The sequence below is a fragment of the Vidua macroura genome, chromosome 10, assembly GCF_024509145.1.
Source record: "Vidua macroura isolate BioBank_ID:100142 chromosome 10, ASM2450914v1, whole genome shotgun sequence".
NCBI classification, from domain to species: Eukaryota; Metazoa; Chordata; class Aves; order Passeriformes; family Viduidae; genus Vidua; species Vidua macroura.
In genome coordinates this window covers 12,470,413-12,493,234 of record NC_071580.1, presented here as the reverse complement: position 1 = coordinate 12,493,234, position 22,822 = coordinate 12,470,413, and the positions used below count along the sequence as shown (strand labels likewise).

The following is a 22,822-nucleotide window of genomic DNA, read 5'->3' as shown; positions in this document are numbered from 1 at the left end:
ATCATACTCAAAAATTTGAAAGTCAGCTCTTAACAGTGAGATGCTTCTGGCCTGTAGGAGCATACACATGCAACTGCTCTTGTGTGCCAAATTTCTAGCTTGAACCATGGTTATAAAAATCATGTGACACTGAAATCCTGAAATAAGAACTCATGCATGGATGTATGTGTGCAACTGGATAACTCATGCAAACATTTGTTTCTAGCTGTGGTGTTCTGGCACTTAGGAATTGCTTCTCTATTCTGAACAATCAAAAGACAATGTGCTTTGTGGTTAAATAATTTTTTTATCAATGTGTTCATTCTGAGAAAACAATCAGCCAACCACCTCGCCCAGTCCAAAAAAAAACCCAGAAAAATGCTGTACCTCTTGTACTATTCACGTAAATACCAGACCTAAGTATTCTACCTGGTATTAGAAAAAAGAAATCTGTTCATTGCAATCAATAGGGTTAAATTCTCCTGTAAGTAGGTTTTTGTCTTTGTTCCTTTTCCATAGTTGTATCAGATTATGGTTTAGCAAAAATGTCCATTGGGTAAGGTGGAATACAGTTAATTGAATTGTCTCTTGCTAATGGGCTAAGAAGAGCTCCTGGCAAAGCTGGTGGAAAAACACCTTTGTTAATGAGGCCTACAGGTGTCATTCTGGTGGTTGTTTTTTCAGGTACTTTAAAAGTGACTAGATTTTTTTCTTACCTTACTCAGAATTTGGTCTCTCTATTCACTGATTGTTTCATTATTATCATATAAACCCATGCTTATTTCTGTAAGTGTACTTTTACCAGTGAAAACGCTAAGTTGTAAATATAGGCTGAGTGAGGTTAAAAACAACTAAATAGGTAGATAAAGCTTTTTGCAACTATATTTGAATTTATTCATTTTGCTTTATAGCTTATGTGTGAATTGGGAAATGATGTTATAAATAGAATATATGAAGCCAAGTTGGAAAAAGTGGGAGTAAAGAAGCCACACTCTGGAAGTCAAAGGTAGTATTTTACCAGCAGTGCTTGTTGCTTCCTTTTGTTGTTGTTTCCTTCAGTCTTCACCTGTAAAAGATGCTGCCACTTAACTGTGTTACACTCTTTAGTGTACTCATTTCCCTGTATCACCAGTGTGTCTTGCTCTCTCCCTTTTCTGACTTCTCTTTTTATTGGACATTCCTTCTGTTGGTCCCTTTCTGCTTCTTCTTTCCATTTGTTCTTTTTGTGATATCACTCCCTCCTTTTGATGACAGCTCTAGAGCATCACTGTGGACATGTGGATTTTGTTTCTCTCTGCTGGGTACCAGCTCAGCCAGTTGTACTTGGTGTGGGAGTGCTCCTGGAAGGAGCCTGTGGCTGTTCCTTTTGTTTACAGTGACTTTGTTCTTCCATTTGACTTTTGTTCCCTGATCCTCAGAATGTTCTCATCTTCCTACCTACATTGTTCATGAACTCTGCTGCTTTACAGCAGCCTTCAAATCATAGTACTGCTGTCTTCTATTTCTCTGATGCTAATCTGTGTTTGAAGGTAAATTCCCAATGCTTTGTGCTGCTGCATAGGCTGTCTCTTAAAACTTGCTTTTGTAGTACCTTTCCAGTTCTGTGCTGCTTGCTGCCCAGCAGTTTTATAGTATAGAAAACTGCATTTTATGAAGTGTTGGCAATTTGGAGACAGTGATGATAATATAAACAAAGTAGGAGATTTGCTAGATATTCTTTCTAGTGGTAACTGCTTTTCAGCAGTTTCAATGCAATAATTACAGCCCCTTTTATCAGTTTGGAACAACTGCTGTTTTGCTTTAACTGATAACCTCAGGTTACAAGGAAAAATACTTCAATATGTGATATGGAACTGATTGCTGTGCCTACGTAGGGCTTATTCTTTTCTTGTGTAATCTTAATGTTCCTATAACAAATGCTGCAATTTATATTTACATTAGAAACTAAATATATGTTTATTAATAGGTTATTAACAATGTAAACATGTATAAAGGATTAATACAGGTAACATAGAGTAACTAATGCTTATTTCTTCCATATACTACTTTCTGAAGTCTCTGTCTTTTTTGTGAACTTAACAAAATTACTTTCTTTTGAGCCTTATTGCAAAATTTAATCAAGAATCCTTAAAGTGACAGTGTGCTTTGCATCTTTCTGACAATGTGCTATAGGTGTGTCTTATGTGCAATGCCAAGCTACAGTTTTGGTTACTGACTTTAGTATAAAATAGATATTTTTTTATGAAATAAATAATAATACTGAAATATTAGCTTACTAACTCCAGGAATTTTGTATATGACAGGCAGGAGAAGGAGGCATACATCAGAGCAAAATATGTGGAAAGAAAGTTTGTAGAGAAGCAAGCTGCATCAGTACCTCTGCCTGAGCCTGGAACAAAAGTTTTGCCTCCAAGTCAGGAAGAGAAAAGGCACAGTGGCCCTGAAAAATCCCTTTTGGCAGGGGAACAAGGTGCAGCATCCCAAAAAGGTATTTACACACTTCTCTCCTTAGCTGTATTACCCATATTCTTTTTAAGGTAATATATTTTTGTATTAATTGACTTCTGCCTTGTGCAGAGCCTATGGAATTTGTTTTATTAATGGGTTGTAGCCTAGTGTAGAGTGTAGGGAAGAAAAGACTTCTTCAGAGATGTGCTTTTTTTACATGGGGAAGGATTTGGAATGGGGATGCTTGTAACTCAGAATCATATTAACCACCTTCTTTCCTCAGTATTTTCATCCTTCTTGGTTTTTCCAATAACTTTCTCTCCTGCCCTGTCCCTTCCTTGCTGCGTGCTTTGTGCTTTGCTAACCTGCATGTCCCAGCGGTTGCTGTAAGTAGCGACGAGGCGAGGCGGGAGTCTCTGTTCTGTCCTGACGAGCTTGATTCACTCTTCTCCTACTTTGATACCTCTTCAAAACTCCGTAGTAGTAAGTACTACAGCTGTGGCGTGTTCACTGTCTGCACTAGTGATCCATTGTGTGTTGTGGCCATCTCCCTGCTTCTATCTGTTGTCTCCAGGCTGCTGCATTGCTTAGTATTTTCATGAAATAATTTAAGCTTTTTTACTTATCCTGATTTTTTTTTCATTTCTAGTTATCTTTGACATTTATTATTATTATTGTAAATGTTATGGTTACAAAATGTGACTTCGTATTTTTCTATGGATGCGTTAAGAATATTGAACAAGAACAAGCCATTTTTTAAAAATTATGTTCAGGACCAAGTATAAGAGCTTGCTTTATTATCATGGTATCTGAGAGGAGCAGGTAGATTCAGCTCTGCATAGTAATTGCAGTTTCTCCCCAAAACAGTCCGAAGCAGTGACAGTGGGATCCAGCCAAGCACTGATGACAGCAGAGAACACCTTGCCTCTACTATATCAGCCAACAGTTTGTATGAACCAGGTGTGTTAAGCTTTGCACTGTAAGATGAAAATTGAATCACTTGGCAGCATTTTTTTTTGTAAAAAAGATTAATGCTTGGTGATACAATTAATGTCTGCTATCCTGGTTGAAAAGCTTTTAGCAAGGGTAAAATTTGCCTGAGCAATCTTTCTTTGGGCTTGCTACCAAAAATGGCATTTAATCCTTCTAAATGGGTTCAAAGAACTATGTTTTTTTTTTCCCAGTCAGATGAGGCTGATCCCAAATGTGTGATCCTTTTATAAGTAAATAAATCCACAGAGACAGAATTCCTCTTGAGTCACAGATAGTAGGCCTTTATGTGTTATTTGTGCATTCTTGCTTAATTTTTCTGTTTCTTATTTTTGTGGAATTGACCAAGTCTTTAAACATTGTTCCTTCAACTCTGAAGTTCTATAAGTTGACAAATGAAATTATTTGCTAATTTTAGCATGCTGTTCTGACAGATATATTGAGTATGGCTTCTCAAAATTTCCAAAACATTTGTTTATAAAGCAGACCTATTCTTCTACACCAAAGCACTCTTTTAAGGTATGTTTTAAATCCAGTAGTTCACAGGTGTTATTGCGGATGAGCAGCATGTGGCTTGGATCTTTTTTGATTATGTTGTAGAAATATTTATGATGCTGTAACTCACAAAAGCTTATATGTAGCAACATCTTTATCTCCCAGACTTCACTCCAAATAACCATTACTGAGATTAAGAGAAAGACTGTGCTTTAGTCCAAAAGATTATAGCCACAGCAAGTAATTGGTAAATGATAGTGGTATCTGTTAACAAAAATCAGGTCAGAACAGTATTAGCCTCATACTCCAGTGTTTCAGATAAAGATATATTTGTATGACTACATCTTTGCAGAACATGAGTTTTATTCATATCTTGCAGTTTACAATAAAACACACTCCAGACCTTAAACAATTTCTTAGAAATTACATGGAATATGTAGATTGAAGTATATACACATGTGCCAGTAATGTGGAGAGAATGTTTTCTATGCAGTAATAATTTGGTGAAGAGACTGCCTGAATACTGGAACTAAAGGCATCTGTGAATTCCCCTGGCAGAATGGGGCAACAATACATAGCATTCTGCAAAAGCTGAACTACCTATTGCCAGAGAAAAGACATTTTGATCAGATTTCCAAGAGGTACCTTGTTAAAACAGGAATTAGGTAAGCAATATTTTTTTCTTTTCAGAAGGAGACAAGCAAGAGTCTCCAGTGTTCTGTGACTCCAAGCAGCCTAGTCCAGGATTGCAGTTGTATCAAGCTGCCTTTGAGAAAAATCTTCCTCACATGGCAGAAGCATTGGCTCATGGAGCTGAAGTAAACTGGGTCAACGTGGAAGAAAACAAAGCAACACCACTCATTCAGGCAGTGAGAGGGGTATGTGATATACAGCACTGGTGATATGGGGGAGGAGAGCAAGGGAAATAATATTTCTGTGTCACTGTTGCTTTTGAGCTGCTTGCTTCCCTAATGAATGATAATGTGATGCTGAAGTTATGTTTACAGTGTTCTCTCAGAGTTGTTTCTGAAATATTTTTTCCTGTTAATGCTTTGTTTGGAATTCTATGTCTAGTAGAATGTTTATGAATTCTATGTTTAAAGTTGGAAGCAACTCCCTTTTGTTTTCTTTACTGGGTGGCTCAGTGGTGAGAAGGCAGAAAATGTTTGTTTTGATTCTAGAGATCTGGTGCTGAATTGTTTCTTTGTTTTGATTCCATAGGGTTCACTGGTTACTTGTGAATTTTTGCTGCAGAATGGGGCCAACGTGAACATCCGAGACATGAAAGGAAGGGGGCCCCTGCACCATGCCACAGTTCTAGGACACACTGGGTAACTCACTGCCCCACAGTTTGTACATGGCCATCCTTTACTGTAGTTGTTCATGGGAAGATTCTTCATAGCCCCAGATATTCTGACATTTTAGTACTATTTCAGGTGATACAAGTTTTTCTTTAACTCTGGTTGTGAAAGAGGAAATAATATTTTGATTTAGCAGTCTCATCCACTAGCAAAACACATGTGTTTTCTCATGGGGGTTAAAGAAATGGTTTGCTTACTACGCTGTTAACATGTTCTAGATGAACTGCACTATTTTGATATATATGAGACTTTTGATAATTTATGCTAAATACATTGTATTTAGCTTGACTTTATTAGCTTTTTTCCTTTATTGTCAAAAATATTCTTCAATGTTTTTTTTCTAAACAGACAAGTGTGCTTATTCCTAAAACGAGGAGCAAACCAGCATGCCACTGATGAAGATGGGAAAGATCCATTGAGTATAGCAGTGGAAGCTGCAAATGCAGATATTGTAACACTGTAAGTTGTACATTCTGTTTTCTGACTCTAACTTATATTTTGCTATTCTGTTTCAAGTTAAAAATAAAAGAAATATCAAAAATCCTGTACATAAAAACGGAAGAACAAAAGAAAAATCAAAATTCTCTATCTGTAGATGACCTCTTTGATGTGAGATTCATGAGAGTGTTGCAGGTGTTGCATTGTAGTCTTTTTTGTGCTTTAAAGATGACGTTGTTCCTTTTGTTTTCTGAATGGCAGGTTGCGCTTAGCAAGGATGAATGAAGAAATGCGTGAATCAGAAGGACTCTATGGGCAGCCAGGTCAATACTCTTCTAATAACCACACTGAAATGCAGTATAAGAAGTGTATACAGGAATTTATTAGCTTACAATTAGATTCTTAGTGTCTGAGGGAAATTTAAGATTGCTTCATACAATAATGTTTTTTATAAACCAACACTAAAGCTTCATTGAAATTCAGTGGTGTGACTTTGTCAGAGGACTTAGGGAACCTAAAAGGAGACTGTTTAAAGAGCATCATTATAGCAGTGTGTTACTACAGCCATGACCACCCTGTTTTGCTAGTAGCTGTCCACAGTTTTCTCCTATTGCTGTTCCATTGACATTTGTGTCATGTTAGGATTTACCTGACATTATTTAGTAGCAGCTTTCTGACTCAGCTTCCTTAGAGACTGTTGAAGAGTTCATCTTATTCCAGGACACCATTCTCCTTCCTGTAGAATGGTCTGCTTTTTCTTTTTTAAGAAAAAAAAACACTTGCACACCAATGTAAAAAATGTACATCAAATATTTCAAAATGCCTCCAAACAAAAATAGGAAAGTATTATTACTTAAATTTTATTTTTAAATATTTTTATTTGTTAAGATAAGAAACAAAGCAGTCATTCTTAAGTATGTATTTTTGTATGCAGAATTTCTTTTTGTTTGGTTAAAAAAAAAGTAGAAGCTGGCAGATACGTGAGCCAGCTCCAGCAAGAAAGTAACAAATTATATTTAATGCATATGTGCAACTTTGTTCTCAGGCACTCAGATCTAATTTACACCGTGTTCTGATGTGATATTTGCTTCCATAGGAAGGTAATTTAATATCATGCAAGTACCAATAATGAAGGCACACTTGATTGTGAAGTTAGACAGCTAAAAATACCCTGCTATTCCTGGCAGAAGTGAAAGGTGAACCTTATTTTTTGGGTTGAGTGCTGGGTACTCTCAGTTTACTCCCATAAAGCCCTCATGTGTTTTTCACTGACTCATGAGGATTGGGCAGGGGGGATGTTGCCACATTGGGGCAGTAGTATCTAGAGATGGCAGCTGATGCAATCTGATCCAGCTACTTTACAGCTGGTAAGGTGAGATTGACAGTCAAGAGTAGATTTGCCACAACAGGCAGAGTTTGACAAAATCAGGGGGATTTCATTAGAATAACTTCTGAAATTAACGCAACAAGCTGGAGCACAGAGTCTCAGCCAGAGAACTTACGGTATCTCTGGATAGCACAGCTCCGCCCCCTTCACTCTGGTACTTGTTGAAGTTTCTTTTAGAAGTTGGAGTTAATATTTGAGTGTTTTGAATGTTTTTGTCTGCTATAGAAGGGTTGTGTCAGTGTAAGCACAGAACCTGTCTGCTATCATGAGGTGTCACACCTTTCTGTGGTTTTAAGGGATGCAGGTCTCTTTCACTGCTTATACATGTTAACTTATCTGCACTGCCCTTGCTTTAGAACTCCAGTGTTCCAAAATTATGATTCTAGAAGAAAATAAGGATTTGCAAGACAATTGTATATTTGCTGTGTGAGGGTAAATATCATTGTATGAGTTTGTTGTCATCAGAGTGAAGCCAACTGCCTACTTCTCAGCTCTAGCAGAGCAGCTGATAAACAATTGCTCATGTAGCTAATGGCATCAAAATTTATAATTTAAATATATATGGCTGGTTTGAGCTACTGAGAGAATGAATATATTGCTTTGCAAGGTACAATTGGTCTTCCAAAACATTCCTGGAATGGGAACTAGCTGAAACCAGCTTTAAAAAATTATTTCTGGTGGTAGAAGCCATATACACCATAGTACTGTTTCTGTACAATACTTGAGTGCTCATCTCCTGGTGCTACAGTATGTCTTGCTAACTCTTTGATATTAGCATTGCTACTTTTTCTTCCTACCTTTTCTTGAATGTATGATGTGTGCCTTTTGAGTTACTCTGCTGTGAAATGGTAAAGCAGTGTTACAGTATTTTTGTACATATAATCTGCACTTTAGGGAAAACATTGCTTGGAAAGGGAACTTCCAGAATTCAATTTTAAAGTAGAATTTTAAAATAATAAGGTTTACAGTATCAAGCATATTAATGCAACATACAAACTACAGGGGCACTTTATTTTAGTCTATTTTTGTATGTAATATTTTTGTTATGTAATAGAGACAAAGCCAGAGCCACAATCTATCTTGCAAAAATAGCTTTTTCTTTCAACTTAATTTGAAAGAACCAAGTGTGGCAATTTGAACTGCAGTTCTTGTTGACCAGTGGAACCCACTTCTGTATTAAAAGCATAATTGCTTTTGTCACAGAAGCCTAATTCTGCTTTTGCCCTTCATAGCTATTCTTTTGGTGAATGTTACAGCTCCATTCTGTGCTGGTCTCCCAGAGGAAGAAGTTCTCACAAGCTGTTACAATAAAACCTGTCATGTGCCTGCTTCATCTCTAGAACACAGAATCACTGAATGGTTTAGGTTGGAAGGGACCTTAAAGATCATCTAGTTCCAACCCCCCTGCCATGGGCAGGGACACTGTACTTGAAATTAAATATGAAAACCAAAAGGGAATTTCTGTAGAACTGACTTTTCCTAATAAGCAGTATTGAATGTATTAATCTTTTAAAGTCTGGGAAGAATTGTGTTACTGCCCTGTTAAATATTTCTGGAAGATCAGTTATTATTTGTGAAAATGGTTTTAAAAGAATGGAGTCTCATCTCCAAAAGAATGATAGTTTTAATATTGCAAATGTGCATTAAAAAATTGAAAAACAAAACAATGTAACTTTTCCCAGTAGTGCGAACTTTTAAGCGCAAAAACATTCTTTTCTTCCACAATCATGTTAGGAAAAAAAAATCTTCATATTTGATGTACACGGTGAGAGAGATTTTGGGTTGATTTCTTTGTCATGCTATTAATCAAGCTGTCAGCAAGAAACAGTAGTGCTGGGATCTTGTGTCCTGTGTGGCCATCTGTGTTGGGAAGACTCTAAAATTTGGATGGCTACATAGCTCCTGGCCCAACCCAATGTTTGATGCATTTAATTCCTTTTGAAGATGAAAGGGTATGGTTAGTGTTTTAAAACAGAACTTGAGCTCAAGGCCCTAAATGCTCCAATAGATGAAAGAATGTGAAAATTAATGAAAAAAATGTCCATTGTCAAGTGGCAAAAAAATGACTTGGCAATGACTCGAGAAGTAATCACTACTAAATGTGTTTTCCTGTGTAGACAGAGAGGGGGAGGAACATATTTTGGAATATGTTCAAGTAGTAGGGTTGTGTTTAAGCACAAAGGGTGAAGATTGAAAAAAAAAAAAAAAAGATTTTTAGGGGCAGTATCATTGTTCTTATGGATCAAACTGAAAAATGTAATGAAAGATGTAGATGAAATGAATGTAGAAATTTTATTTTTGCTGAAGTAATAGACAAAAATAATTTATGGACAATAATTTATCTACTTACGTTTGCTTTTTTAATATATATATTATTGCTTGCTGATTGTTTCTTTCATGGAGAATTCTGTTTGGCTGTAAGAATTCTGATCTCTGTTTCCAAGATTTATGCCGTAAATCTTTTTTTCTGTAGAAAATCTTGGTTAGCACTTCCTTGCCCCCAAACAAGGATTTTATTCTTTAACAGCTAATAAATATTTTTTCTTTTTAAGTTGCTTTAAAGTGCTTTAACTTTTCTTTTCTAACTCTGGACTTTCCTCTGTGTGGCTGCCTGTGAGGTACTATTTCAGGTATAGTTTGGCTTTGTTTAATTTGCTTCTACAGAACATGCATGCAAGTAACCAGTCCTTCAGAGTTCACATCAGCATCACTCCATCTAGAAGCAGTATTCATACATTAATTAAGTGTTATGCAGTAATTGATAGCACAGTAGGGCATTTGTGAGATGGTGGGTGATGTTGACTATTACAAATGCTTAAAACTGTTTCTCTTTTCTTTTCTACCTAGGAGATGAAATTTATCAGGACATTTTTCGTGACTTTTCTCAAATGGCATCAAATAATCCAGAGAAGTTAAACCGCTTCCAGCAGTCAGATTCCCAGAAGTCTTAAGTGTCAAGAAGGAAAAGAACCTGAAGCTTGTAGTGCAAGTCTTTTTTTACTTTAACAGAATGAATTGTATGCATTTTGTTAGATAGTTTGGATAAAATGACCACTCCAATGTAGCTTTAGATTGTGGTAGCTGGGGAAGTGTATGAGTTGGTTTATGTTCTACAGTACATATACCTCAGCAGCTGAAGATGCTTCAAAGCCCTGAGTCCCTGCTAGCTGAGTGCAAAGCAGCCCCTGTTCCACGCCCTCGTTTGCAGCTCGCACTCAGGGGTGGCAGAGCACGGCTGGAGCGCTGCGGGCTCCGACCGCAGGGTGGTCACAGCAGCTTTGCCACCCAGGGTCATCCACTGTCCTCTGTCCCCCTGTCGCCATAAAGAATGTGCCTCTGACAAGAAGGTCTGGGTTGCATTTTCTGGGACTGTTTGGAAGGGAATTTAGGTAATGAGTTACTGAGTTGTCCTTCCATTTGTGGGACTGCAGCTCAACAGATGCTCTTGCTCCTGTGGTGACTCCAGTTAAAGGTAGGCTGTTCATAACAGATGTGATAACTCCTGCTCTTCTGCAAGCTCTTTCACAGTGGAAGCTCTAGCACCAGGCTGGCCTTTATGCTGGTGACTGCGGGTCAGTCACAAAGGGATATATCCTGGGGACCAAATTCCTAAGAGCAGTCCATTTTCCTTTTTTTTCTTTTCCTCTTAAATTAAACTTTCAGTGCAGCAAGTATCCTTCTAAATGAGCATGTGGAACCTTTCATGAAAAATAAACTTAATCCTTTTGGACATGATGTGGGGTTTGTTTGTAGTATTTTGACACGAAAACTTGAAATTTGAGACATGAAAGTAAATATTGAGCCAACAAAGTTTGTGTAGAATAGTTGTACAAAGGCTATTTCTACTTTTTGCTGTTCTCAGTACAGGCCCTAAGCTCAGTATAAAAGTCTCATGTCTTGCAGCCACTCTTAAGTTTAGGGCAATCAATCCCTTCTATCAGGAAGCAGTAGCCCTTGTATAATTTACAAGGATGTTTGTGTTGTCTAAACTAAGGTGAGCACAAGAAAAACTAGAATTTCAGTGCACATTTCTGTCAAGTAATGAATCATCACAGTCTGCAACTGTGTTGTGAGGGCAGCAAGACAATTTGCTTTATGCAGTAGTGAGCCCCACTCTGCCCTTGTGCATGTATAAATCGTGTCTCTAGATATATGCTTATATATCAGGTTATTTATACCTAGATAATAATCCTTCTAAATTTCAAATCAACAGATGCAATTCTTTATCCTCTATTTGTCTACCCTATGGAGACAACCTAAATGGAGTTTTTAGGTGACATAGTATCAATGTGAGTTTTCAGTAATCAGTTTTCAGTAATCCTAATAGCTGTGGCATTATGTTAACCTGCTGTTTAAGTGTATTTAGGAAATGAATTGGCTTTTCTTCATGGAAATATAAGAAAACTGGGATAAAACAAATTGAAATCTGTAAACTATGGTAAAGTTAAACTTTCTGGCATGTTAAGTTTTAAGAAGGTATTTCAAACACTTATAATTTTGCATCAAATGTGTAATAGTCTGCATATTATTATTGTTACAAAATTAGTAGTGTTGTAGAATTGTCCAGTGGATGTTATTTCCAAGCAGAATAATCTTACAAGACAGTTCTTGCTTTGGCTGTGGTCTAATTATGGTAGGAAAAACAAATTCTGCCCATTTAAAGTGCACATTTAGTCTGAATAAGAAACTTAAGGATATCATCTGTAAGCAGTAATTTTTAGTAAGCTGGTTTTTAAATAGCTGCCTATGAAATTATAATATACTTCCTAATCAGCAGTATTTACCAGCAAATGGGTGTTTTAGTAGATCTTAGGAAAAGTAAGACTCCTGGTATATAGATGGGACAATGTGACAATATGACTGCATAATATCCACCTTAGATGTAGATTTTTTTAAATGTTTGTCTTTCCCAGCCTGGCTGGCAGGCAGTGTGTAGTGTGATTGGCTGGAATGTAGAGCTGCCTAAAGCTTAGTGGCATAATTGCTGTCTCAGTCCAGGCTGCTGGAGAACAGATCTGAGAGACTTATTTCAAATTCTCACTGGTGATTTCCTCCCTGGCCACAAAATCTCTGCAGATTGACTTCTCTAGACTAAGAAATTGCTTCCCTGTAGCTCTACACATCATGCGTTGTGTTCCTGACTCTCATCTGTCTGGGAAACAGTATCAGTCTGTCTGTGCTAAAGGATGAATCCCACCTGACTGACAGGTGGTGTGACTTGTCAGGAGCACTGGTGTTTTAATGGCTTTGGGAGTAGGTGTGTCACTTGTGATCCTCAGCCTTGTTCCCCTGTCCTTTTGGGTATGATAGGATGCCCAGTATAAGCTGCACTCAGTTAAAGCCTTTTTCAGGTCAGGTGCAATGGTAACATGTTGCTTATCAGCAGAAATGAATGTACCATTAAGTTTGATGGCTCAGTCTCACCAGGCTCTGGCAGGCTCCATGTTCCAGGGCCTCTGTGACTCACAGGATTCAGCCCTCAGCAGTGTGATTATCACCACAGCTCTGAAGATCTGGATTCCATATTGAGTTTTGACTCATGTTCTGCTCAGTAATATTAGGAAACTTCCATTTCTATTCCAAAGGGAATCTAAGTGAAATAATAGACAGTAAGGTTCCATTGTGGGTTAACATTTTGTACTTTGTACCAGGCAATAGAAAGGTTCAATTCCAATTCATGTTTCTCTGTAGGTATGAAATACAGTAGTGAGAGACAAAGCAGAAGATTCCCAACATATTTTAAAACCATCCTTCATAGAGATTTTTAGTAATTTTCTATATTAGATAGCCCATTGAAGGATAGTATAATATCTGTGCTATGTGTTCCAAAAGTCTCTTGGAACAACAAATGTTGAGGAATTCAACTTACATTCTAATTTATCTTGATTTCAGAGGTGTAATGTACGTCCATTGCATGTTGATTAAAATAGTGTCTCTGGTGGCTTATTAGTAGTATCAATTGTTTTGACTGTTCATAAGGTTTCATGTTTTATGTTAGTGTCAGTACAGTGCATACAAACTTAAATTTCTGAATGATCATATTGAATTATGCCACTATCTGTGTTATACAGTGGAATTTGTTCACATGAATTTGGATGAAGGTGAATTTGGATTGTAGAGGTATTTCTTTGCCTTCACAAACAGCCCACATTGCAATCAGATGGATGTGTGTTCCAGGTGCTCATTAGTGCATTGTGGACTTCAGCCCCTCTGCCCAGTAGGACCTGATCCAGGAAGTCGCTGATATCAGTGGCAGTCTTTCCACTAATTTTTGAGATTATGGATTGTACCATTTGTGGCTTTTAATGTTAGAGTGCTAAAGGATCCTGTATTAATACTGCATTTTTCGCTCTGTGGGGTTTTATATTTTACCTGTTTGTATACTGAGCTGAAATAGTTTTAGAAAATGCAACCAGACCTTCCAACTGCTGTCAGCAAATCCCTGTACAAGAGGAAGTTTCTCTTGTGTTACATTGTGACATCAGTACACGTGTTGTCCAAATTACTAGGTCTCCTAGATAGAGCATAAACTTTGTAGTACTAAACTAAAAAGGTGAGAACTAGAACAAGCCAAGGGTTGATGTCATGTTTCCAGGACTTCGGTGCTTCTCTGCAGCCATCTGTTTTAAATTGTGGATGTTACCTCTGCTGCTTCATCTTGAGAATCTCAAATAACACAGTGACTATGAAATGACCCTTTGATGAAACTGCAAATAATAATATGTAAGTACAAAGGACATGATATTTTTACAGTGTCAGAAGGACTTAGCTAATTATTCTGATTCTTCAACACACAAAGTATTTTGAGAATCAATTTTCCAGGCTACAATCTCTGCCCCATTCATTATGGACACTTTTTCCCAAGTTGGAGTTTATGGCTTGTGCAGTCTGACAACCAACATGCCTTGCTCCCGTGCTCTACACAGAGGCACAGTTTTAAAACAGGGACAACTCTGGAGAGGCACTACTGGGGAAAAGGATGAGTGTACCACTTTGGTATATAACCTTTCATATGCTTGCTTTATCTTTCTGCATACAGTATTTTCTTGTTTCTCTTCCCATGGAAGGAGATGATAGAGGAGGAAAAATTCCACACACTTTTCTGTTAGGAGCCTAAGTTTTCCATGTTTTGACAGAAATCGCCAAGAAATCATCGTTTTCTCAAGCAGAGACGTTACTTTCTCCGAAGTAATGAACTTTTTTTTTTTTTTCTCCGCGCGTTCCTCTGTACTCGGTGTTTTTTAAGCATTCCAGCAGTAAAATGTAAAAAAACTCTTCCCGGCCCCACCCCCAAGCTGTAATTGTACAGACTGTATACTCCGCCCTCCTTCGCGTTATGTACGGCTGTAGACTTTGTATCTAAAACTTGACTGCAGTGTGTGTAGCGTGTCTTTGTGCAGGGCCGGCCCGGCCGCGTCCCCGCCCCGCTGCGGGGCGGGCGGTGCCGGGGGCGGTGCCGCCCCGCCATGGCGGCGCTGCGGGGCTCGGCGCGCCGGGGCTGCCCGCGCTGCCCGCAGCCCGCGGCCCTGGCGGCGGCCGCGGCCGTGGCCGTCTGCGCCTTCTACTACCTGGGCGGCGGCGGCGAGACCTTCTCCAGCGCCACCCGCCGCCTGCGCGCCACGCCGCCCGCCCCGGCCGGCCCGGGGCCCCGCGGGCTGCACCTCCTGTTCATGTTCACCAAGGCGGAGCGCAACCCCGCGCTCCGCGACAAGGCGCAGGCGGCGTTGCGCTCGCTGGTGCGGCACGGCCGCCTGGGCGCCGCCGATGTGCTGCACCTCCACCTCGTCACCGAGGGCGCCAGCCGCGACATCGGCCTCGGGCTGCTGCGGGACCTGCTGCGCGGCGCCGCCTTCCGCCACCAGGTGCGCGGGGGCCGAGGGGCGGGCCGGGCCCGCGGGGAGCGAGCGGGCGGTCTGCCGGGGCGTCCTGGGGCTCTTCCCGCGGGACGCTGGGAACAGCAGTCCGGCGGGAAGGAACTCCCTCAACCAGCGGCCCACGTGCCGGCTCCCAGCAGAGCGGTTCGCTCCCACTCTGCTGGAGGAGCGCCCCCTGCTCCCCAGTCTCGGGAGTCGTGAGGGGCTTGTTCTTGTCCCCACCGCTGCTGCCTGTGGGGAGGTGTCCTGGTGCAGCCCGGCGATTCTCAGCTGGGACTGGGCAGCAGCGTGGCCTGGGAGCACGTCCGGCACACCACCTGGAGCGGAGCAGTTGCTCTAAGCAGTGCTGCCCTCCTGCAGGCCCTGTTGGTCCTGCTTCAGCACCTCGACACGAGGACCACGTGTGCTTGTATCTCGATGGGTTCCCGATCAGGAGAGAACGTTGACCTGGTACTAGTGGCTCTTGAGAGCAGGAATGGAGAGCCTGCAGGGGCTCTAGTGCATCCACATACGAATGTCCCTACTTCCATGAAAATGGTTCTGCCTCCCAAATCCACAACCAGTGTAGTTTATGCAAGGTCTGGCTTTCCTTCACATTAAACAGGTGTCTGAAAACTGGAGAGGGGTTAAGTTCAGAGATTCCAGGTAACCTGACTCTCCTGTCCTGAGGTGCTGCTGCAGAGCATTGCTTGGAAGTGTCCTCTAGTCCTGCTGTAAATTTATTGCTCATAAATCCTGTATTTCACATTAGCTGAACTCTGCCAAAATGAAACTAGAAGTGTAACCTTAACAGTTTTCATACAGACACTTAACTGGTAAATAATTCTACCACTGGTTTTCTTTAAACAAGTCCTTTCTTAGTGCTGGCCCTCAGTCAGGTCATGCAGCCATGATGGGAGACCCACACTATGCAGGAGTGCTTGGCTGTCTGGAGGGTCTGCACAGCTCCCTCAGGAGGATTCTTGTACTCCACAGCAGGATGGACTGACTGCCCCGTGATGGTGCAGTGCTGATGTGGTACAACAACCCAATCCAGGTTTGTGGTGTTATGTCTCCTGGAGTAAGAGGACCCCCATGCCGCTATGGTGTGCACATCCCTTGCAATCACCCCTTTGTGTAGGCTGCCTTACTACCATCTGCCCCTCTGGGGAACAAACTTCTCAGCAGGCAGCCTTGCCAGCCTCATTTCTCCAGAGTAACACGGGCTGGGAGTTGGAGTTGGAAGCGTGAAGTGATTTGTCTGTTGTGGATTGGCCCCTGTCTGTAGGTGCCCGTGGAGTCACAGTGAAACCTGGCTCATGGCTTGGTGAGTATGTCTGGCACCAGAACTGGTCTCCCAGGTGTAAGCAGGCAGCATGATATGGAGGTTTCAGGTGAGCTCCCACTGAGATCTGCTCAGTGTGACAGCTGGTTCTCTCTGTCCTGGCAGAGCCTGGTTTCAGTGGCTAGCCTGTGGTTGGCAGTGCGTTTTGGACTGGTCCATTTCTCTGCTTTTAGGTACAGAGCAGAGGCTATTCTGCTTCTCAAGCATGCAGCCTTGTCAATCCTGGGCTAGTTTCTGGAATGCCAGCAGGTGACAGCACCTCTTTATTCTTGTTGTAGCATACCCCATTCCTCTTTTTTACCAGTAGGAAACTTATGCCTAGCTTGGACTTCTGGTGCTCCTGCTAAAATGTTGAAGATGATTGATCCTGATGCTCAGCTAGCTCCAGCAGTAACCCATCTCCATCGTCTTGTTTCCTGCTCCTCTTGGTGTGTGCAGAACTCTCTCTTTTTCTTATGCTGTTTTCGTAGCACAGGCTCAGATATAAGGCTTGATAAAGTGCTCAGGGGGCAGCTGGAGCCACTGAGGCTCGACTGATAAAACACCCTGAACTTTACCTTTTCTTAATGAGGAAGTGGTTCAGGCCCAGCTTTTGGAGCTGCCCTTGCCCTCCCATCCTAGCAAAGCTGGGATCAGTTGGCTTTTCTATTAGAGTGAAGCCCAGAGTCAGACATGGATCATAACCCCTGGGGAGGTTGTGGGCAGCTTTTCTCTCTCCCTAGGCAGATTCAGTAACTTTCAAAGTGTCCTGGAGACTGCAGCAGCCGGCTGCAGCCCGGGCACAGTGTGCAGAGTGAGGGCAGAGGGGCTGTGGGGTGCAGGCGCTGGGTGTCTGGGAGCAGCTCAGGCACTGGACGCTCCCAGCAGGGCAGGGCTGTCCGGGCGTGCACAGTCAGCGCTCGCGCTGGCCGTGCAGATGTGCCCCAGATGTGCAGCCGGGAGCGCAGCCGGGCGGCGGCGGCAGAGGGAGCTCGTGCTCCGCGTCTGCGGCCGGGAGGCGGCGGGAGGACCCAGCCCGCGGCCGTCCTGCCCGTGCGGGGCCTCGGTGGGCTCTTACCGGGGCTTTGTGACAGCACACGGGTGGCAGGGGGATCTCTGTAGCCTCTCCCGACCCCGGCCAGCGGGAGGTGTCCGGCAGCGAGCCCGGGCCAGCCTCGGCCGACACTGTGCCTACACAGAGCACCAGCTCGCCCCGTTTCCTGCCACTCCAGGCTGTGTGCTGCAACTCCTTGTGCGATTCCTATCTCTTGTTGATTCCATTTCCCTGCCATAATAACACGAACTGCGTGTTCGGCTCTCTGCTCATCCTGGTTTCCTGTTCAGATGAGCCCCACGAAGGATGCTGCTGGGCTGGATGTAACTGGGGTGCCATCACTCCATGCTTACGGAGACCTGCGAGGATGATCGACGTGGGAAGGAGGGAAAGTTAAAGGGAAAATAAATGCAGGTTGTTTTTTCCTAGTGAATCAGTAGAAAGGGTCTGTGGTCTGTCATCAGTGTGGGATGTGTGTTTATAAAACTGTGCTTGCACAGGAAACCCCTAGAACTTTTCTTAATGTCCTCAGCAAACGTGGTTGGATTTAGCTACAGGGATTTACTAAGAGCTGTTACACAAATAAATAATGAAGTACAAAATTAGCAGCAGATCAACAAGCTGTGCTAAAGTCAGCAGTGAGGAGGGAAGAAGCCTTCACAGTCCCAGAGAGGCTGCCTGGCCTGTGGCTGCAGGAGCAAAATTCAGCTGCTCAGGAGTTTGCTTTGCAGAAGTACAAAAGGGTGGGCAAAAGACATGTTTTTCCTGTTTTCTTTGGCAGGAGTGGAAAGGCAGAGGATGCTGTGTCTGGAGTTTCCGGAGTATCTCTCCTATAACTTTTGTCCACTGGTGCTTGGCAGTATGCTTACTTTAGAGGTGACTGGAATTGGTTTGGCATTTTTCCTCCTTTCCTAGGTACTGTACACACCTCAGGCTGCCCTTGCTGGATGCAGAAGGGTGGTTACAGGTGCTGTATTTCTCTTCCATGCTTCTCCAGCCCAGCCAGACCCCAAATCTGCCCCTGCCAAGCTGGGCTGGGAGCAGAGCATCGCACATCCCTGTGCTGGTGGTGCTCAGTTTCATGAACAGGCTCTCAGTTCCTTTGCATTTGGAGAGTAGTGGTGGTTTGCTTGTTTGGTCACCTGGGGTGGCTGCTGTCCTGCTCAGTGCGGTCGCTGTCACCACGATGGCACAACCAACCATATAGCTCAGCAGGGCCGGGGTGAGGTGCTGCCTAATGGTAACAGAGTTTCCTCCCGTGCAGTGTCTTGGGGACTGTGCTGTGCTATCCAAAGCCAGGTGTGGCTGCCGACGAGCTCTCCCAATGCACTTTCCTGGTACGGGTTGTTCTGTGTCTTTCCTGCTGTTCGGCTGCAGGCCTTGGCTCCGAGCCCAGCAGCCGGGACAGCAGCAGCGGGGCCGCCCCACCGAGGGACGTGCTGGCCACGGAGCCTGCACGAGGGCTCCTGCGGCACCCGGCTGATGGCAAGGGTCAGGGGCTGAGTGTGGGTGTTTAGGGTGCCCTCCCCAGGATGGGGCCATAGGGCCTCAGTTCTGCCTGTCCTCCAGCAGTGCCCTGCAGTGGGCTCAGCCATCCTGGCCAGTGCCAGGACAGGCCCATCACCTCAGCGTGTTCAGCGTACTGTGGGTGCCACAAGCACAACCCTGCATCTAGCGAGCTCCGCTCTGCTGTGAGAGCATGTTGGTCTGAGCAATGTGTTCTGCAAAAAGCTGTGGAAGGAGAAGCTCCAGACTGCTCACTTCCTCAGTCTCTGCACCAGCCTCAATCAGTGCAGCCCCTTGTGCACTCCATGGAGAGGATGGTCATTGCACCAGCACAGGCTCCAAAGCCACTTTCTCCTCCAAAGCATTTGGCTTGCTTTAGGTTTTCTTTTAATTAAAAAAAAAAAAAAATTAGAAAGCAAGTGCTCTATCCTGCATGTTTTAAGTATATAGTACAGGGCCCCTTGCTCTTAAGCAGATGAAGTTTTAGTAGAGAAAAGAAGTGAAACTGTAGAACCGTTGAAATAATTTCATTTGAAAGCGATCTACAAAGATTGTGGTTTGTGTTCCCTGCTGAAGGCGGTGCCAGCTTGTGGAAGTGTCTTGGTATCCCTCAAACAAGGGCGATAGGTTCCCCATACAAAATTCAAGTACTGCTGCAATGTCGTGTCCTTGCTGTACTTTAGTTCCAGCAGGGCTTTTCCTGCTTTCCCTGACCTGAAGAAGGCGGCACGACCTCAAGTCTCCACACTCAAGTTCCTGCACTCCCCCTTATCTGCACCAGGGTCATGTCCCTCATCTCTCTTAATTATCCTGAAAATCCCTCTCATTATCTTGTGTGATTCAGTGACCTGTATACTTCTGTGTGTATAACGAGCTGCATGAAAGTTCCTGTTCATTGGACTTTGACCAAAATAAATTGTAAGCTTGTAAAATGTCAGTAGCTGGCAAGGTGCATTTGGGGTTGTTCCTGTTTCTGGGATGTAGCCACAGCTGGCGCAGGCATGCCAGGGCCCGTGCTGGTGCATGGGCTCCCGCAGGGCTGAGGGATGCAGAGCAGTGCTGGTTGAGCACCAGCAAAACTCCAGCACAGGCAGGCTGAGATCCATCTAGAGAAGTTGCTCTGCTCTGCTCCTGATGTTTGGATTTTCATCGGCGTGCTGCGGCCTGTCCTCCCTTTCCCCCTGCAGCCCCGCCGGGATGTGCTGCAGGGGGAGCACCTAAAAAGAGATTGCCTCCATGCCAGGCTGAGGAGCAGCAAATCTGGGCTGCGTCCCTGGCCCTGTCACAGCCTGCTTCTGTAGGAGAGAGCAAGCCTTGGTCCTCAGGGTAAGTGATGTGGTCTGGCCTGGCTCTGAACAGCAGCACACCAGAGCCTGGAGCAAACTGTTGCCTCCACATGGGAAACCAGATATATCTGGTCTGCATCCGGCAGGGGGAACAGACCAGAGAAATAGCCCAAAACATGGAACACACTTGGTTGTGTGAGGGGATTCCAGTCTCTGCCCACCTTACAGTTACAAAATGGCTGTTAAAGTCCTTCTCCTTTCCCTGCACTTGACCTATTCTTGCGTCAAGAAGATGTGCAGGGGCCAGGGCAGCCAGGCCCCTTTGTGCAGCTGCAGTGCCACCAGCACTGTTTGTGCTTTACCAACCTCCCCCTTGCCCCATGCTGGTGGGGGCTGGGCAAAGGCTGCTGTGTGGTATTCACATTCTCTGAACAGAGAGAGACATGATTCTCTCTCCCAGGATTTTTCCTGGGAAGTTGTGAGACGCAGTGAGAAAACTCAGAAAAAGAAGAAAACATTTTTTATCTCTATTCACTGTGCCTGTTGTTTGGCACATGTGGAAAGTGTTACGGAGATTGTTTACCAAAGAGTGAGTTGTTAATTGGACACTGGTGCAGGTTATTTGGATTGATTGGCCAATTGGGTCAAAGCTGTGTTGTGACTGACTGGAGACAGTCATAGGTTTTTCTTTAGTATCTTTTTAGTACGATATAATTCTAGTATAGTATTAATGTAATATAATTTAACTTGATAAAAACAATTTATTCAGCCTTCTGCAACATGGAGCCAGAGTGCGTTATTCCCTGCACAGGGGAGTCACATTACTTGGATAGCTGCTGGAGCTGGGCCTGTCCCCAGAAGCAGCGGCTGAGTGGTGTTTCTGGTGTCTCTGCCAGGTTATTGTCCATGATGTGAATGAGCTGACAGAAAAGCTGTTTCCCATCGTTGAGGCCATGCAGAAACACTTCAGCGCTGGATCGGGGACCTACTACAGCGACTCCATCTTCTTCCTGTCAGTTGCAATGCATCGCATCATGCCCAAAGGTAGGTCTCTGCTGTGCTGCCTCCAGCAACACAGACTTTCTTTCTCTTCTGCACAGAGATGTTATCCGGTGCTATTTGAAATACGAAGTTAATAAACTTTTGGGATGTACTCCTGGGATTCTGCTCCTTTCTGCAGAGTGATGGACTCATCAGTCCACGACCACATCCAAGTCTCCACTGGCATGAGTGACAGAAGGTTCTCCTTGTCACATGGCAGCTGGCCCTGCCTTTACACCCTGAGATGATAGGAGAGGTGAGACAGGAGCAAGCAGGCCTGTTCAATGTGTGTTTACAGCCCCCTTCCTCTTGTGGTGCCAGCAGAAAGAGGTGCTGTGTGTCCATGGTGTAGCTGTGTACTCTTGAGTATCAGCAGAGAGGAGTTGTTGAGTCTTTCCCCTTGGCTTTAGGGAGCTTATGGAAAGCTTTGCTGATTAGCAGCTGCTGATTACTTAAGTTTCCTTATTGTGCCTCTGCTGTTATCAAGTACAGAAACAAGAAGAATTCTGCAGGAAAACAAGGCAACTGGCAGAAGGGGCTTGGCTCAGCTGATGCTGTTTTGCTCCCCTGCCTTGTGCAGTTGCCTCTCGTGGAACCAGCATGCTGTCTAATCTTTGGTTGCACAAGTAGGGTTTTGTGTCCTTGGGCTCCAAACCCCTTCACTGGAGCTCCTGCAGCCTAATTGTCCATTCCCGGTGCTGGTCCCTCCCTGGGGGGAGCTGGGGCTCTCCCTGCCAGCTGCCTGGCTGGCCTGACACACCAGTGATGGCAGCCTCCCTTCCTGGGCTGGTCAGATGTCCTCCCTGGGCATGGCAGGCTGCAGGTGGCAGTGGTGGCAAGGAGCCCCAGGACCCTGCCTGGTCATACACCTGCTCCAGGAGGAGGTGACCAGCCTCTCAAAGCTGTTTGTGGATGTAATGCAATGGTGGCCTGTTCCCACATGTGTGCCTGTTCCCAGGGCTAGCACTGCTGGCACCAGCAGCTTTCCTGGCATCTGGAGCCTCTGCCCAGCTCTAATACTCCCTGCAAACTTCCTGCCATGGATCTCAGGTGCACTGTTGCTGAAATGTGAGCAGATGCAAGTCCCCCTGTGCCCCCGCTGAGTTCTGTCCCAGTTTGGTTCTACTCAGGAGCTCTTATCTCTGCTCTGCTTCTTGAGACTTCCTCTGTCCTTTGTGGACTTGCCCCTGTGCTCCTGGAATGGCCTTCCCACACTAGCTCATTAAACAGTGGGGTAGTGGTGGCCCTGAGGGTCCCAGCCAAGCTCACTGATCATGACTCTGTGGGCTCCAGCAAATGTGCTCTACATGGCTCTCCCTCAGACTTGGGTAATTTTGTGTGTGTCTGGTGCTGTCTGCACTGTGAACACTTTGAAGTACACTGCATACAAATGATGGTATTAATGCCAGCTAATTCACTCCTCCTGATTCCCTACTCTGTCTTTGCTGTGAGCTAAAGATATCCCTGTCGTGCTGCCTGCCAGCAAGAAGCTGCTCAGTCTGAAATGCCTTTTCTCAGTTCATCAACCCTCATCTCTTGGAAAGCTTGTTTGCTGTCCCTCAGCCTGACGGGGCTTTCAATGGTCTGTTCAGGGCACAGGATGTTTAAAGAGGCATTTTTACAGTCTTGTGGGTTTAGTTTTTGTTTCAGAAGCTGCTAG

The 22,822-nt window shown here is 43.8% G+C and overlaps 2 protein-coding genes across 7 annotated transcripts in view; both read left to right on the top strand.

Moving 5' to 3' along the window:
- ACAP2 (ArfGAP with coiled-coil, ankyrin repeat and PH domains 2) overlaps positions 1-21,165 on the top strand; it is a 70,715-nt gene extending 49,550 nt beyond the window's left edge. For 2 of the 5 annotated variants that reach the window (XM_053985884.1, XM_053985882.1), the window contains 9 exons: positions 891-985; positions 2,283-2,467; positions 2,806-2,910; positions 3,295-3,387; positions 4,603-4,790; positions 5,134-5,243; positions 5,622-5,732; positions 5,973-6,034; positions 9,946-14,468. In XM_053985884.1, coding sequence (XP_053841859.1) covers positions 891-985; positions 2,283-2,467; positions 2,806-2,910; positions 3,295-3,387; positions 4,603-4,790; positions 5,134-5,243; positions 5,622-5,732; positions 5,973-6,034; positions 9,946-10,049 — 1,053 coding nt within the window. In that variant the 3' untranslated portion in view covers positions 10,050-14,468. Of the gene's footprint in view, positions 1-890; positions 986-2,282; positions 2,468-2,805; positions 2,911-3,294; positions 3,388-4,602; positions 4,791-5,133; positions 5,244-5,621; positions 5,733-5,972; positions 6,035-9,945; positions 14,469-21,017 lie in introns of those variants that run through there. The other 3 variants (XR_008438541.1, XM_053985883.1, XM_053985885.1) reach the window with 3 other exon arrangements.
- XXYLT1 (xyloside xylosyltransferase 1) overlaps positions 14,565-22,822 on the top strand; it is a 33,230-nt gene continuing 24,972 nt past the window's right edge. Inside the window, exons 1-2 of one of the 2 annotated variants that reach the window (XM_053985886.1) lie at positions 14,565-14,960; positions 21,018-21,165. In XM_053985886.1, coding sequence (XP_053841861.1) covers positions 14,565-14,960; positions 21,018-21,165 — 544 coding nt within the window. Of the gene's footprint in view, positions 14,961-20,094; positions 20,162-21,017; positions 21,166-22,822 lie in introns of those variants that run through there. The other variant, XM_053985888.1, reaches the window with a different exon arrangement.